The sequence below is a fragment of the Pempheris klunzingeri genome, chromosome 13 (assembly GCF_042242105.1).
Source record: "Pempheris klunzingeri isolate RE-2024b chromosome 13, fPemKlu1.hap1, whole genome shotgun sequence".
In the NCBI taxonomy this organism is placed as follows: domain Eukaryota; kingdom Metazoa; phylum Chordata; class Actinopteri; order Acropomatiformes; family Pempheridae; genus Pempheris; species Pempheris klunzingeri.
In genome coordinates, this window is record NC_092024.1 from 2,869,779 (window position 1) to 2,886,380 (window position 16,602).

A 16,602-nucleotide genomic window follows, 5' to 3' on the forward strand; every position below is an offset into this window, starting at 1 on the left:
CCCCCCCCGATTAGTGCCCCTGCCACCACCGGGTGAACTGAGGGTCCGTGACATCACCCACAGCACCATGCGGCTTATTTGGGATGCTGCTCCTGGCCCTGTTAGCAAGTACCTCATCACCTACAAACCCGAGGATGGAGATGCTAAAGAAGTGAGTTTGGTTCCAATCTTGTTAGTTCCTCTTTCCTGGAATTACTTACTACCATAGAATACATGTAAACAAGATGTTCGCAGCCTGTGTTTTCTACCAGTCCTTTGCTCTCCTGTTTTTCTTGCAAACTTTCATTGCCTGTTGTCTGGTTGAGCAATTGGGTTTGATGGGGATGAATTTATATAGATATTTTAGACTGATCCCTCAATATATTGCCTGAGACCACATGATGGAGAATGCAGCTGTATGGGTGGACATTAGGGAATGTTTTGGAGTCCAGTGGAAAGATCATGAAACTATCAGAACATGGTTTTGCGAGGGTTAAAGGGTGGTTCTGGTGTTGGGGATTGGACGGATACTTTATGGTTGCATGTCTCCTTTTGGGAGTTCTCGGGCTACAGCAGCAAACTCTGTGGTCTGCTTTTGTGACTTCCTTAGCCGTAAATCAGGTGGAGGTGATCCTCAAAGCTCCACCGATGGAAACACACATGTGAAAGCGACTCATAGACTGAGGATATGGGAGGAAGAGTTTACTTCCCAGAATGTAGCAGAATCATGTCTGACCGTATGGATTAACTGAGCCAGTTGAATGCCACTGAGAACAGACTGCAGAACATATTCCCTCCAGCCTTTCGCTCGGGTTTATGGTCCAGAGAAACAAATACAGATCAGACAATCATAAAGCGACTGTTCATGTTAATGGGTCTTCAAAATGAATCCCTTATTTCTTGAGATTGAGCTAATAAAACTTAATTGGACAAAACACTAGTAAAACTAGTGTTGTGTTTCCTATAAGAATTCCAGGTGTTTTGGTCAACTTACTTACTTTATTGTTACTTTTATTGTTTGTCGTGTGTCTTGTTTGCTTCCATTTTCTTGGGAAACGAGCACAGTTTTATACCTTCTTGTGAAGTTTCCTACTAGTCTTTGGAGGCGTGCATTCCTGCTGTCGCCAATGTTCTTGGAAACTTGCACTGTGAACAGACTTAGAGTTTCACAAGACTTGGCAAAATTTGGCTGAAGAGAAAAACATCTCAAGCTCGTTTTGCTTTCAAACATCATTTGCGAAGCTCTTCATATTTGCATTATCGATTTTGTGCAATACGATTTAACAAGCGTGATTGTTCAACAGCTGGAAGTGGGAGGAAGCGTGACCACCAGACAACTGGACAACCTCGTCTCACAGACTGAGTATGGCCTGGCTGTTACTCCCATCTATGATGAGGGAGCTGGTCAGCCAATGTTAGGGGAAGCAATCACTGGTAAGAATCATCATTAATATCACGACATTGTGGATAATGGCAGAGGCTCAGTTAACCTGCTTCTCACTGAGATAGTGATCACACTTCACTTCCTTCCCTCTGCGCTGTAGATGTGGTTCCTGCCCCAAAGAACCTGCAATTCTCAGAAGTTACCCAGACCAGCTTCAGAGCCACCTGGGAGCACGGAGCCCCTGATGTGGCTCTGTACCGCATTGGCTGGACTAAGAAGGGAGACAGCAACTTCCAATACGTAAGAGAAAACCAGCTGTCTGAGATGTTTACATTTCTAATAATTCATGCAGGTATTGGTTGATGATTCCTACAGAAAGACTTTTGGCGATGCTTTGAAAAAGACCTCCGGTGGAGTCAGTCAGAACATCTAAAAAACAGACTTTTGCACCAATCCAATTACCGTCACTTTAGTAAAGAACTTGTGTTCTTGTCTTTGGCTTTTACTGGCCAAAATTTAAGTCACATGCTGTGTTTATGTTTTTCTCATCAGGCCATTCTGAACAATGATGAGACATCCCACGTTCTGGAGAACCTGGAGCCAGATACGCCCTATGATGTGTCTGTCACCGCAATCTACCCGGATGAATCAGAGAGCGAGGATCTTCTCGGCACGGAGAGGACATGTAAGACAGCCCCCCCCAAGCCTCGCAGCTCTGTGATGACAGTTTTAGAAATCACTTTAGTTAACAATGGTTTGCTTGAGTTGCTTGACAGACTCTCTGTTGGATCTTCACCAACGGCAAAGCCAACGATTAACCTTTTATTTTGAAATGTTCAGCAAAGGGTATGCCCATTATGCCTTTCTATTTTTGCCTCTCTAGTGTCCAAGCACGGTGGTGGTGCAAGTAAGTACATTTGTGGTAACGCAAGAGGATGCTTTATCTTTCAAGTGATGAAAGCATGTTTTATTACTTCAACCAGTCATCAGCACTTCTGTTCATTGGACAATCATCATTTCACCATCAAGCAAGGCCCTTAACCCATCCATCGCTCTGGTGTCGCTGTGCTCCAGCTGACACAGTCGGTTTTATTATGTGTTTGTCTGTCCTTGTCTGTGTTTGTGCCATCATCCATTCCATCCATCCCATGGCTTTTCGTGAATATGTCAGATGCCAAATGACATAGCTGAAGATGGATTTCAAATATGCATGTCCTGCAAAACAGGGATTTGAAGCCTTGTTTTTGAAACCCATTCCATCATCCCTCATCTATTCATCCATCCATCTGCTCATCACATTCATCCATGCATCTATCAGTCCATGAATTATCATCTTTCCATCAATTCATTGCTGTTCAAGAGAACCCACCCCTGCCTCAGAAAAGATGAAATCCCCGAGGAGGATTGTCTTTTCTTCTTTAAAGCTGCGGTCCTTGATACAAGTCAGTGGTAGACCTGCTTTATGTAACCATAAACTAAAGAAAGCAACTTATGTAGAAGTAAATCAACTGATGTTTCAATGACAAATGAGTCTCCATTCAAGACATCTTAACATGAGCTGACCAAGATATCAAGGGCTGTGTCTTTAAGAGATGTTTTTAAGGAAACCCATGGAAAACAATGAAATGGTCCTACTACATGAAGCAGATACATTTACATGGTTGTAATTGTGACGTGTGTGTGTGTGCATTTTCCAGCACCTAATGCACCTCCTACTGACTTGGTTGTGTTCAACGAAACCATCACCAGTATGAACACCAGGTGGAATCCAGCTCCAGGCCGCGTCCAGAACTACAGGATCACTTACGTCCCCACAGCTGGAGGCAAGACCCAGACTGTAAGTCTCACAACAGAGCCTCATCATGTTTGATCATGTTTGTTCATGTTGATGTGCTTACACCTCTGGATTCCATTTGCCAGGCAGCACCAGGCATTAAAATGTTAGCTACTCCTTGCTCTTGCCTTCTTCACTGAACTTGAGCCTAGCATCACTGCTGCTCACGGCTCCTTGAGCTTTAATCACTGGATTTGTTTCTTCCTCTAGAGCAGATTTGCCTCCAAGAAATATATGAACTAAAACTCTACCACTGGTATTGCATTATTTTAGTTTATTCAGATTCAAATCTCTTAATCTGTTGTTTGGATATGGCAGCACTAATGTGGACAAAACCCTTCCTAGTTTTCCTCAATATTTCCTGACAGTGCAGACTGTCTCCTGCTGGTTTTGCATTATTGGCTGCTGTCCTGGTTGTGCAAAAGTCTTTTTGGATGACATCTGAATATTTGGTTTCAATTTGCTGTCAGGCATTTCTCATTTCCTCCACAATTGAGACAGCACACATCCATATACAAGGCTACTGACTGATAGCCACACTGATACGCTGCGAAACAAACCCTTTAAATCAATGTTAGATGTTCCAAACAGCTCTGTTGAAAATATTTCGTTGCTTGGCATTTACGAGGAGTTGCTTACATGGAGAGGTAAAAGAGAGATTAAATTCAAATGCTGTAAGAAGTTCACGACACATTCTGAGGGCTGATAATTTTAGAACCCTATATGGAGACAGTGAACAGATACCTCAGAGATCAAACATTTATCTTAACTGTGCTTTGATGGTTCATGGGGTCAGGGTTCATGTAGTATGTGGTATTTCGTTATCTGCAAGTTGTGTGTTGTGTGTGTGTACATGTAGAATTGCGTGCACTGACCCTGTCAAGTCAGTGTGTGTTCGTGTAATGAGAGAGTGCTTGTGCCATAGGTGTCATAAATTAGACAGTAAATTATGGTTAAAGTGCTGCACAAAGCTTGTGCTCTAACAAACCTGTCTTTTAGTTTTTCACCAAATGTAACAAGGCCAACATCCTACATTTGTCATATTCAGAGGGCAGCTAAAGTTTAAGCTAATTTTCTTTCGGAATAAATTTCCCTGTCAGAAGCGTTGCACCAAATTCAGGTTGACCGTCTTCACATAAGGTGGAATGTTTTCCTCTTTAGTGCTTGATGAGATTTAGTTGTGCTGATTGTCTAGGCGATATCACACTGAAAGGTTGATGGAAGACTGGAAGCTAACAAACTAACAGCAGCCAAGGGCCCAGGGAGTTTGACATTTTTTTGACTGGGACAGCGAGTCTATTTTCGAAAATGTCTTACACACATTTTACACGTGTGTACAAGTAAACTACTGCAGGCCCAAATTAATAAACTTCTTCCCTCCGGTTTTCTTTTTCTTTGCTGATAAAAGATTCAGCCAATTGGTTGAGAGACAGAGCTGCACAGTGATTAAAGAAATCTGCAGAGGATTAAGGCGGATGTAAAAGGCGCATACATTATCATACATAAATCCCCATGCAAACAAACTCTCCCAGCTTGCTCAGAATTATGTCCCCACTCTTTATAGCTTCAGCCAAAAGTAATGTAGTAAATCCATCAGCAGTCATGACTGTGAGGAGAAGACATCCGACTGTTTCAGCCATCAGTATGTACTGGTTTACCTTGGCTACTAGGCTGTGTATCAACTGTGTCCAAAAACACTCAAAACATTCCTCCTCTGAAATGTTGACAGTCTAACAGTTTTCAGGTAGAATTCTTTCCATCAGGTTATTGTCATCAATTTAAGGCGCCCGTGGAGAGTTGTTAAACACTTTATTCCTTCCCTGAGACAGAACAAATATATTTTCCCTCAGTGTATACTAGAGTTGCAAGAAGGCTTCAGCAAAACAGATGTATTTTGTAGAAAATACAAATGTTTTCAAAGAAAATGAAAATGGATTAGTAGCCTGAGTAGCTAAATCAATCAGATTTACCTTCAATATAAAACGTTAGAGTTCTTGAACATTTGACAGCATCAGTGATTGATTCAAGAGTCATTAACAAGATTTACGCCAAGGAAGCTCACATTAACTCCTCTCCAACTAGACCCAGGTTGGTGGGAAGAAAACCACTGTCCTGCTTCCCAAGCTGACCCCTGACACTGAATACGCCATCAGTGTGGTGGCAGTGTACGCCAGAGGAGTCAGCAATGAGCTGAATGGCCTTGGAAAGACCAGTAAGTTGTTCTCCACTTCTAGCTGTAGTACTGCATGTCTTAGTAGTGCACACATGGAAATTCTCTCTCTCGGTCCAGTAAAAATGTTGATGTTGATCGTGGTATATGTGTAGTATTAACTGTATAGTACCTTCATCTCAACACAGAGCCTCTGGGTGGTGTTAGGAACCTGAGAGTCACTGACCCCACGACCAGCACCCTGAATGTCCAGTGGGAGGCTGCTGAGGGCAACGTGCGTCAGTATAAGATCTACTATGTCCCTGCAGCAGGAGGAGACGAAAAGACGGTAAGCTGGAAAATAGTTGTAGAGCATTAGAGCATGTTAAGTGACATGTTCATCTCTTTGTCATCACAATTAGGCCGTGCGTGGAGCAGGTAGAGCACAACCTGATGTATGTCTTGTGCTTGTATCCAGGCCCAGGTATCAGGCAGCACATACAACACTGTCCTGAAGAACCTGCAGTCTGATACCGTCTACACTGTGACTGTAGTTCCTGTCTACTCCGCTGGAGAGGGACAACGCATGAGTGAGAATGGCAAAACATGTAAGTCTACAATCATTGGTGTAGCACAAGTTTCAGTTGAGATCCATGCAGTGACAATAGTGACATCCTTCGAAGGCACCTTTCAGGGTTTAGAACAGCCCATGCAGACTGACAGGATGACCTCTGAGAATGACAAAGTGCATGACAGCTTTTTTTCCTAATTCAGGAGTCCATTCATGTCTGTCCAGAATGAACTGACTGGCCCCTAGCTGCTGGCTTGCTGTTACTGTATGTGAGGAACCTTCAATATGGCAGCCAGTTATAACTGATTTGTTTCATAGTATCATCCAAGTCCTTTCAAAACCTGCAAGCCAAGCCAAACCGATCAAATCATTTGTTTCTCAAGAGCTTCGCGGTTCTCCATACAATATCTCTGCGTCTCAAACCAAAAAGAAAAGTGCTCCTCGCCCTTCTCCACCCCCCCCCGCGACCACTACCACCCACCTACCCATCCACAGCACTCGTTCCAACCACTGACTGACGAGCTCTCTTAGCGTTTGTGCTACTGTGTTAGATCAGTCGCTCTAGCTGAGTCTGTCACAGTAGAGCGACTCTCTCTTGTTCCTTTGGCTCGGTTCGCTCTCTGAGCAATTCATGATGTCACATGCACTAACATGCACGCGCGGCTGTCCCAACAACCAAAACAAAGGATAGGGAAGTTCGGATTACAACACACACAGAGTGAGTGTGACTTCATTCTCTGCTCAGGGCTTCATTACTCCACTTCATGTTTACAAAGCAAATCGTTGTTCTGAACGTCGTGTAGAGAACCTTTGATTAAAGTATTCACTTCATTCACACCTCACGTGTAAAAATGTAACTTAAAACAAAATGAGACTGTTAAACTTAGTCGCTTTAGTTTAAACTTTATCGAAGAACACAGATTTTCCAGTTTCTCCGACAATTTCAAACCACCGATCTCTGCTGGGAACAAGTCAGCATTTTGCGGAGTGATTGCGTAGGAAGGAATTCCTCGGGGTTGGCAGCATTATAATGGTGTCTCATCTCTCTTTACCGTAATACTGTCCATTTATAGGTTGGAATGAAGGGTAGTGGTCAGGATAATGGTGGGGCTGGGGAATGGGGGATGGGTATATTGAGTAATTGGCTTTCCTTTGGGAAAAAGAAACAGAAAGGGGGGTTAGAAATGAATGGAGAGCATTATATGTTTTATGGCTCTCAACTAACTTGGCTAAGGTCATGCTACTACTGCTACCCCCATTTTCCCTTCTGTAGCAATGGCCCTTCATGTTCTGTGGCTTTTTCCTGGACATGTTCACCAAACTCTTATACAGTATCAGTATGTACAGTGCATCAGATCACGCTGCTACGAAACCTTTTTACTGTTAACCACGTTGCCTTTGTGGAATATCTTGTCATTTCCATGCAAACTGCAGCACCTCTGCTGCGAGTGTGAGCATTTGCAAGTCACCGGCTGTTGTGCCGTCAAATTGAAAGCAGCTTTCATGGCAACAGGCTTTGGTGTGTGAAACTTTAAAGTACGGAAGCTCACTCACTGCATTTTGCCCGCTGAGCCTTTCCCCTGTCTTTATAGGGTTATAATGGGCAGCGGCACAAAACCTCTAAACATCTGCTTTGGTTTTTTAGAAGGCAAGCTTCATACAGAGCGGTGCATGCGCCTTATATATCCTTTTCACTAACCTTTAGGGCACTGACAGGAAGTGTCCTGTTGATAGCAGTATTGTTAATGTCCCAAACTCGTCTCTGCTGGTTGCTGGGCAGCATTGTTCCCATTTTACTGAAATGTTCCCATGTAGTCACCGGACTGTTCTGGCTGTCCACAAAACTAGTCTGGACTATGTCATGTTAAATGAAACAAAGGGAGAATGACAGTACTACTAGTTAGGAGTTTCACAAACGGGTAATTTAAACACTTGCAAATAACCCCATGAAGCAACATAAGGTAAAACGTAAAAGTGCTGGAACATAAATACTAATAGGAATGTACTACAAGAACCTACTACTATATAATTGGCGTTGTTCTTGTGGAATTGATGGTTTGAGCCTCTAATTTACTGACCTCTGTCCATTCCCCACTTATGAGTTTCTGGCTTTTACAAACTCTTGTTTTTGTCTCCTCTGCTTTATGTCATCCCTCTCTCATCTCATCTATCTCCCCAATCTGTATAAACCTCTTGTGCTGCTGGCCTTTAACCTCACTCAACACTCTTTGGTCTAATCTTCCTCTCATTCCTCTTTGTACCCTGTTTTTGCTTGACCCTCACCCTGACCTTTCCCCCCCTTATCTCTGTCTCTACTCATAACCGCCGTCTCACCACCTAACATTCCTGGCTCTGCAGTGGAGCGCAGCCCCGTCAAGAACATCCAGGTTTTCAACCCTTCTACCAACACTCTGAACGTTCGCTGGGAGGCTGCCACAGGCCCGGTCCAGCAGTACCGGGTGGTCTATGCTCCTCTGACTGGTGCCAGGCCCTCTGAGTCGGTGAGTTTTCATCCACTGGGTGGGAACATGTGAAGTATAGCACATATGCATTCAAAGAAAGAACATTTACATGGGTGCACAATGGTGCACATAATGTTCTTTACATATAATGTTAAATCCTTTTGTATTATTGTATCACAGCACTACAGTAAGCATCTTATTGCTAGTACTCTTCGTCATTAGTCATTCAGTCATTAGTCTGTTCACCAAATGCTCCACATGAGAGTGGAATGCAAGTGTGTAAGATTTTAACCATGTCTGTGGTCATTAAAGCAGAAATTCTTGAAAACACAGAACGTGTCCTCTGGCACCACTGTACCCACATCTGCACATGAAAAGGATTTCTGGGTTGCTCAGATCACTCCATTAAGAACGGTTTCCTCATTAACATGGTCTTTGAAGAGTGAGGCTTATTCCGTTTTATTGATAGAGAGATGCACTCTGCCTTCATCCCCTTCATCCCTGTTCTTTAGCATATTTATGGCAGGCTCAGGCCTTTTCCGTGGCCAGATCCAATGATGTGCGTCAGCGGCAATGTGGCCTTTTTCAGACAGCTCAGTCAAACTTAACACCAGCTGGAGATTTGTAGTGTGAATTACCAGCTGTACCGCTGTCACCTGTGATATTACTTTTATACCAAGTCTCTCAAGTACTTAATGACCTTTTTAGCAAGAAAGTTTGGAGCAGACTGGGATCGCTGCAAATGAATCAGAACACTGTAGCGGGACACTGTAAGCAGATTCACCAATCCATTTGTTGGTCTAACACTCGCTCACACGACCCCCCTGTCAACAAAGTTTCTGCATTTCCATTGAAAGCACCCACACAAGTGTTCCCACTCCTTCCCCTTCTTCACTCACAGAGGTTATCACCAGGCCAGAGCCCCCGAGGAACACTTACCTGGCTCTGTCCAAATTACTAACCCACAGACAGAGAGAGAGAGTGGGGAGGAGGTGGCCCCCATGTAATCAGCTGTCCTCACTGTCACACCAGGTTGAACTGCAGTGCCAGCTGTCAAACATCAACAGCAATTTGGCTCTTCATTTCACTTAGTGCCGACAGCAAGGGGCTTTTGAGAGTCATTAGAGGGAGTGTGCAACACAAGCAGCTGTCAGAAAAGAGGGGAAAGGTCTTCGTGTGTGTGTGTGTGTGTGTGTTGGGCGTGGGCTCTGCATCATGTCTCTGCAACCCTACATAATTGCATTTGCTCTTATCTTTGTCTGAGTTTACTGATCAATTTAGGTCAAGTAAAAATGAAATTACAGTGGAAAAAAAAGAAAAAGGTGCAATTCAGCTGTATTTCTGTGTCCTTTCCTGACATGTTCTGTGTCTCTAGGTTCTGGTACCAGGGACTACCACCACCACCGTGCTGCAGCAGCTGCTCCCAGACACCGATTACAATGTTGGAGTGGTCGCCCTGTATAGTGATGGCGAAGGACCTACTATCAGTGACGCCGGAAAGACATGTAAGAACCTGGGCCAGTGTGTTACATAAACTGTCCTTGATTGGGATGAACAATCTAAAGACCATATGTAGCATGCTGTGTGCGGATCTAAGCTTTTCAATCATCAACAATTAGCCTTAGAGAAATAGAGATGTTTGGAAAGTACAGCTCAAACAAACACTTTCTTCCTCCTCGCTCAGTGCCCCGTAGTGGCCCAAGGAACTTGCGTGTATATGACCCCACCACCAGCACTCTCTCTGTGACCTGGGAACATGCCGAAGGGCCCGTCGTGCAATACAGGATCACCTATGCCCAGACCACAGGAGACCCCATTGAGGAATATGTAAGTTTGTTCCTAATTCCATTCGACCATAATCCTGTGTGGTAAACCAACTCTCATTAATCCAAGATGGTCATACGATTTAAATCCCGATTATGCTTTTGATGGGTTCTTTAATTATCAATTAATTTTCTTTATGGGATCTGTTTCCTAGACTACAGTACCAGGCAACAGAAACAACGTGATCCTCCAGAATCTGGATCCAGACACTCCGTACAATATCAGAGTGACTGCCATCTATGGCGATGGACCAGGGGGAGAGCTGGAAGGAGATGGACACACATGTATGAGCCATTTAATCTGCCCAATCTATGTGAACCTGTTTAACTGATGCACAGATCATTTAAAGATGTGAAACTAAGACACGTTGTAAGGAAATAATGTTGTACTGCGTACGCACATGCGCACACCAGAGTGACGAATCCACAGCAGAAAATCTGAACAGACTGATCTATTGATTAGGATTCTGAATCACTGTAGAAAAAGTGGAATGAGTGAATTTCTTGACTTTTCATCAAGGCCAAAAGCACCAATAGTGTTTGCCAGAGAATTATGGCTGTACTCCAGTGAGGGAGATCTCATGCTTGCACCACTAGCCAGTGTCTTGCCTAATTTTGCCTTTCAAGCAAAAGAAACCTTATTGCATAACATAATGCTACTCAACTGCTTGAGGCAGCTTCATTGTTTTTTCAGATTTCTCTAATGTGGTTGAATTCATCATCCTCTTGATCACATGTTCAGATATTTGGCTCGTAATTCAAAAGCTATAATAAACGATAATTCACTTATTATACAATTCAATTACCCTGCTGACAGTTCACCAACACTCTACACACTGAAATTCCTTTACATTGCAATAAAACGAAGCCTGTGTTCATTATGCTTTTCTTCCTTGTTTCACACAGTGGGTATGCTTGGCCCCAGGAATCTCCGTGTTTCTGATGAGTGGTACACCCGCTTCAGGGTGTCCTGGGACCCCGCCCCCTCTAGGGTTAATGGATACAAGCTTATCTACCAGCCCGAGGGTACGGACATGTTTCGTCATGGAGACGAAACTGAAAAAAAAAGTGTTTTAAAAGTGTATTTCATCGAGTTACATTATAAGGGGACTTTAATTCTAATACAAACACATCAGGAGAATGTAATATCTTCATGTCCTTTCAGGCACCGATGAGTCCTTGGAGGTGCTTGTTGGAGACGTGACTTCCCACCAACTGCATAACCTGAAACCTGGAACCACCTACGACCTGAAGGTGCTGGCATTGTACAACACAGGCGTCAGTGCACCTCTGATCGGACAAGGCACCACATGTAAGCTAATCATGCTATTACTCATGGGTTGACAGGTTTATCTTGCGCAAAATTAAATGGATAATTCCAGACTTGACTGCCAAGCCATTCTCTTGCAGAAATGTGTTGTGTAAGAGGCATATGTACTGAGAACAATGTTTCCCTTTAGTGTACCTGAATGTGACAGACCTGACCACCTACAATGTTGGCTATGACAACTTCTGCATCCGATGGGCCCCTCACAGAGCAGCCACCTCCTACAGACTCAAAGTCAATCCTTTTGACTGTAAGTCCTTTATTCAGTGAGACACTATAACAACCTTGATGATTCAGACTTTCAATTTACTTGACTACTGCAACCATAATCTTTATAATGAGGATTCCTCCTCTTTTGCTCTCTTCTAGCCTCCAAGAGTGGAGCACAGGAGATCACTGTCAGAGGATCGGAGAGTAATTACTGCTTTGATGGCTTGACCCCTGACACTCTGTACAGCGCCACAGTGTACGCCCAAACCCCCAACCTGGAGGGACCTGGAGTCAGCGTAAAGGAAAGGACATGTAAGATAACATCCTCTGTGCCAGTGTCATGCTAACATGTTAGAGGACAGTGCTCTCACACACTTGTTGGTAAAAGCTCCAGTTTCTTTTGAATTACACTAGTATGCCCCCCCCCACTGTTTTACGTCTCTTTAAATACTAAATACTGTCTTGCAGTGGTCAAACCCACAGAGGTGCCGACTGAGCCTCCCACACCCCCTGCTCCAGCAACAGTCCCCCCAGCGCTAGATGGTGAGGAGAACTTTGACATTTGTGTGCTGAATGTTATTTTTTGTGGCTTAGCTGAGTTCAGGCTTTACGTTAACACCATTGTGTCTGCGCTGTAGTGTGCAAAGGTGCCAAGGCAGACCTGGTCTTCCTCATCGATGGTTCCTGGAGTATTGGAGATGAGAGCTTCAGCAAGGTCATCCAGTTTGTCACGAGCATGACTGGAGCCTTTGATGTCATCAGCCCTGGTGGCATGCAGGTATGCAGAAGCCTTGGTGGCGTTGAATGTTAATTTCTCTGTACATTTTCTTATGCACTGTTTTGAAAGCTTCCTTTGCCCTTTCCACATGTGTTTTGTTATATATTCTACTATTTGTTCTCTTTGAACAGGTCTCATTTGTGCAGTACAGTGATGATGCCAAGACTGAGTTCAAGCTAAACACCTACCATGACAAGGGCATCGTAATATCAGCTTTGCAGCAAGTCCGCTACAGAGGAGGCAACACCAAGACAGGTACGCTACTGAAAAAACTCAAAGTACCATCTTCGCAAACAAACATTTCTAAACAGTTCTGTATAAGTGATGTTCTCTGTCCTCTCCTCTTCACTCCCATCCTCCCCCTTCATTCAGGTATTGCCCTGAAGCACGTGTTTGAGAAGGTTTTCATCTCAGATAGTGGCATGAGGAGGAACGTCCCTAAGGTGCTGGTGGTGGTCACAGATGGACGCTCTCAGGACGACGTGAAGAAGAGCGCAGAGAAACTGCAGCATTCCGGTATGTGTGGAATTATTCATCGTTGTTGTGTGTGTTTTGGTCTGCGATGTATGCACAGTGTTTACTGTGTTTAGCAGAGCTGTTTTGAATTATCTAAATTCCCTTTTGCTCCCAAACTTCGATATCCTTCAGCACAGCCAAAGTTTGTGGCTGATTTAATAAACTCTTGTAATAGTCCCGACAGCGATGAAACTGCCTGTGGTTATTGGAAACTCAACAATGGTCTTTGTGCTTTTTTTTTGTATGTTTTACCCCCCTCAGGCTACAGTGTGTTTGTGGTTGGAGTGGCCGATGTGGACTTGTCAGAGTTGAGACGTATCGGCAGCAATCCCAGTGAGAGACATGTGTTTGTGGTAGACGACTACGACGCTTTTGCCAAAATCCAGGATAACCTGATCACCTTCATCTGTGAAACAGCCACCTCCAGTAAGGCAAACATTAATCTATAATTAAACACTATTATAGTATTTCTGCATTCCAATAGGAGAACATTTCTTTTGGCTCTGAGCTTGTAAGTCCTATTGTAGTTGATTAGTGCACCTGCAGAGGTAACAGGAAGCTCCCCCATTATCTACTGCCAGGAAATGTACACACATGAATCACTTTCTTTAAGCCTTAGTTTGTTTTTTAACCCGCCTCTTTTTGTCCTGTTTCAGCTTGCCCTCTGATCTACATCAATGGGTTCACAACGCCTGGTGAGTATACAGCATCACAATACACCGTACACATCAGCTAATTCCAACAGAGCTTGTTGCTAGAATGCTTTCCTGCTATGCTATGAGAAGGTTTCACCATTGCTTTTTCCATACTCTCAACATGGCTCCTGTTTTTACCCCTTCCAGGCTTCAGGATGCTGGAAGCTTTCAACATCACAGACCGGACATTTGCTGGCATGAATGGCGTATCCATGGAGCCGGGCTCCTTCAACAGCTACATTGCCTACAGGCTGCACAAGGACTCCTTCCTGAACCAACCCACCAAGTAAGAGCTGAGGCGAAACAGTATGATTCACAATATGTGCATATTCCCAGCCTATTAGCCTTATCTCCTGTGCACTGTAATTCTGCCCAGCCCATAGTCATTATTTCTAATGACGTTCAATAGCCTCTGTAGTCAGAGGGCTTTCCCCAATGCCCTTTGGCAAGAAGCCCACAGCTCTATTTGTTGTTGCAGCTTGTGGAATATGAGGAGCTAGTGGAAACAAAAAAATGTGGTCATAGGGATTAAAAAGTTCCTGAACCAGGCCCTTCTCCCACCTTTGTCATAATAGAAGCAAACAAATCACCCCTGTGTCAAGAGCTTTGTGTCTTTATTAAGCCTCATTTAAGTGGTGTTTAACTGCAGAGCTGCTGAAGTATCCAAACTTCTTCAGCATACTTTGTTAATATGTTTATAACGATGTGTGCTTCGTGTGCGTGGGTGCAGCCATTGACTTAATGTGCACAAATGGAAACACTTCGAACTACAACAAAGGAGAGGGAACAGAAAATACTTTCAATATGTGCTCAGTTTCAGCAAGGTCAAATGAAAAAAACTTGCAATCATTAACAGGTTCTGCAGCCTTATGTGACAGACTGGATGCTGTATCACTGTAGGAAGATTTCATGGTCTTTGTATTCATTTCTTACCTGATATTCTGACGGCTAGTGTAAAGAGTGCTCAGCTCTGACTCATCATGATCTATGTTTTTAAACTAACAGGGAGATCCACCCGGAGGGTCTTCCCCCGTCCTACACCATCATCCTGCTCTTCCGCTTGCTGCCCGACACAGGCTCCGAACCTTTTGATATCTGGCAGATTGCAGACAAAAACAACAACCCGGAGGTCGGGGTCACCATCAACCGTAAGCCTCCCATCCTGTTTTGGCCCTCAGTTGGAGGGGAAACCGCTGTAACGAACCCAACATATACACAGCTGTACACTCTTTATTAACAGCTTAAGCTGTCTTCTTTCTCTTTCGTACCTAATTTACAGACGGCCGAAGTTAATTGATCTTTGTCAGATGTGATAGGCAGGACAAATATGGCAGTGGAGGCATATTTAAAGGAATATGATTAATAACAATCCACTGCTCTGAATTTGATTCTGGATCTGGATTTGGCTTGGCTTTTTATTCTCTCATACAAAGCCTTCATTTCTAAATAATTATCTTTTACAAATGTGCGCTAACACACGTGGTGAATGCATGCAAATAATTACGGGCATGGACCTAATCCCTCCTAGCCGTCTTTTTATCCCGCTCCTTTTCTACAACCATGTGTTCTCTATAGTCTTGTCTAGGCTTTGCGTGCCACAGCATCGTAAGGCACTGTCAGGCATTCATCAAAGGCTCTTCTCTTTTCAGCCTCCAGCAAAACAATCGCATTCTACAACAAGGACACTCGTGGAGAGATCCAGAGAGCCGTATTTAATGAGGAGTCAGTGAAGCGGATTTTCCATGGAAGCTTCCACAAGGTAAACACAATGCATGAGTCTTAAGGTGAGGAGAGCTGTGTGCACCTTATAGTGACATTATTAAAGTCTGACCTTAATGGGACTTCTTTTCACTTCCTTTCACATATAGTGTTTTTGAATCTTTTCACATGTCTCTTTGTGACTTTTACCATAGATCCTAAAAATAGTGTTATGATTACAGAAAGGCCAAGCGCTGCTCCACACAAGTAAACTGAATTTTCTTTGTAAAAGTGGTGGAATGGCCCTTAAAATGTTTCACTCCAACTCTAATAATAGACGCTGTGAGACTGTAAAGATAAATTTAGCACACTTAGTTGTCGTGGAAGCAAGATTACCCATCATTATTGGTGGACAATGCAATCTTTCAAGTAGTCAATGAAAATGTTGAATCCAGATGTTTCCAACTGTCTCATGGACATTTGGAAATTGGTTCAGAAACCAATCCATGCCATCATCCGCACTGTCTCTCATGCAAGAAATCGAGATTGATGTACTTAATAAAAGATTCATTAACATCAACTACTCTTCAAACAATCTGCCACAGCCTCCCGTCTAACTTGAAAAAAAAAACCACCCACAGTGGCGGCATTGTTTTGCAAACTCTTTGTTTTCCTTCGGTGGCTTAACCACTATATTTGGCCCACATGCCAAGCTTACATCTGTGATAAATAGCATTTGTATAGTATGGAGTCTCTGGGGCCACAGCAAGTGGTAGGAAGAGACAACGAATGCCTCAAAGCAGCAGAGAATATAAAACATCCCATGGTATGTTGAACCACAGTAGGGTGACTAGAACAATGAAGAGCAGTGTTATTTCATGCCGACCTGGAATGACTTAAGGTCCAAGATTCATCACTGGAGGAAAAATGACTGGTTTCAATGTACTCAAAGTTACATTCAATACAATTTGAGTTTGTTTCCAAAGACAGCGTGCCCCTTCTTTAGTACATAGACCCCCCTGCACCCCACCCTTTTTAATGTACTATGGTTTTATCCGACATCCAAGATCGCCCACTTCGGCGCTATTGAACCATGAATTGATGAGAGCGATACATTGGCCCACAGATCAGAGCGAACTGTAAACGGCTTTTCAGTTTGACCATTTAGCATGTACA

At 43.6% G+C, this 16,602-nt stretch overlaps 1 protein-coding gene across 1 annotated transcript in view; it reads left to right on the plus strand.

Annotated features, from left to right (window-relative positions):
* Positions 1 to 16,602, plus strand: part of col12a1a (collagen, type XII, alpha 1a) — a 54,525-nt gene that overhangs the window by 24,774 nt on the left and 13,149 nt on the right. The window contains exons 26-51 of the mRNA XM_070842341.1: positions 15 to 151; positions 1,284 to 1,413; positions 1,524 to 1,663; positions 1,916 to 2,048; positions 2,247 to 2,270; positions 3,061 to 3,200; positions 5,280 to 5,409; positions 5,556 to 5,695; positions 5,825 to 5,954; positions 8,276 to 8,418; positions 9,755 to 9,884; positions 10,064 to 10,206; positions 10,358 to 10,487; positions 11,109 to 11,228; positions 11,368 to 11,514; positions 11,663 to 11,779; positions 11,899 to 12,051; positions 12,208 to 12,282; positions 12,378 to 12,517; positions 12,649 to 12,772; positions 12,890 to 13,033; positions 13,295 to 13,459; positions 13,690 to 13,728; positions 13,876 to 14,014; positions 14,734 to 14,876; positions 15,378 to 15,487. Of these exons, the coding sequence (XP_070698442.1) occupies positions 15 to 151; positions 1,284 to 1,413; positions 1,524 to 1,663; positions 1,916 to 2,048; positions 2,247 to 2,270; positions 3,061 to 3,200; positions 5,280 to 5,409; positions 5,556 to 5,695; positions 5,825 to 5,954; positions 8,276 to 8,418; positions 9,755 to 9,884; positions 10,064 to 10,206; positions 10,358 to 10,487; positions 11,109 to 11,228; positions 11,368 to 11,514; positions 11,663 to 11,779; positions 11,899 to 12,051; positions 12,208 to 12,282; positions 12,378 to 12,517; positions 12,649 to 12,772; positions 12,890 to 13,033; positions 13,295 to 13,459; positions 13,690 to 13,728; positions 13,876 to 14,014; positions 14,734 to 14,876; positions 15,378 to 15,487 (3,266 nt within the window). The remainder of the gene's footprint in view (positions 1 to 14; positions 152 to 1,283; positions 1,414 to 1,523; positions 1,664 to 1,915; positions 2,049 to 2,246; positions 2,271 to 3,060; positions 3,201 to 5,279; positions 5,410 to 5,555; positions 5,696 to 5,824; positions 5,955 to 8,275; positions 8,419 to 9,754; positions 9,885 to 10,063; positions 10,207 to 10,357; positions 10,488 to 11,108; positions 11,229 to 11,367; positions 11,515 to 11,662; positions 11,780 to 11,898; positions 12,052 to 12,207; positions 12,283 to 12,377; positions 12,518 to 12,648; positions 12,773 to 12,889; positions 13,034 to 13,294; positions 13,460 to 13,689; positions 13,729 to 13,875; positions 14,015 to 14,733; positions 14,877 to 15,377; positions 15,488 to 16,602) is intronic.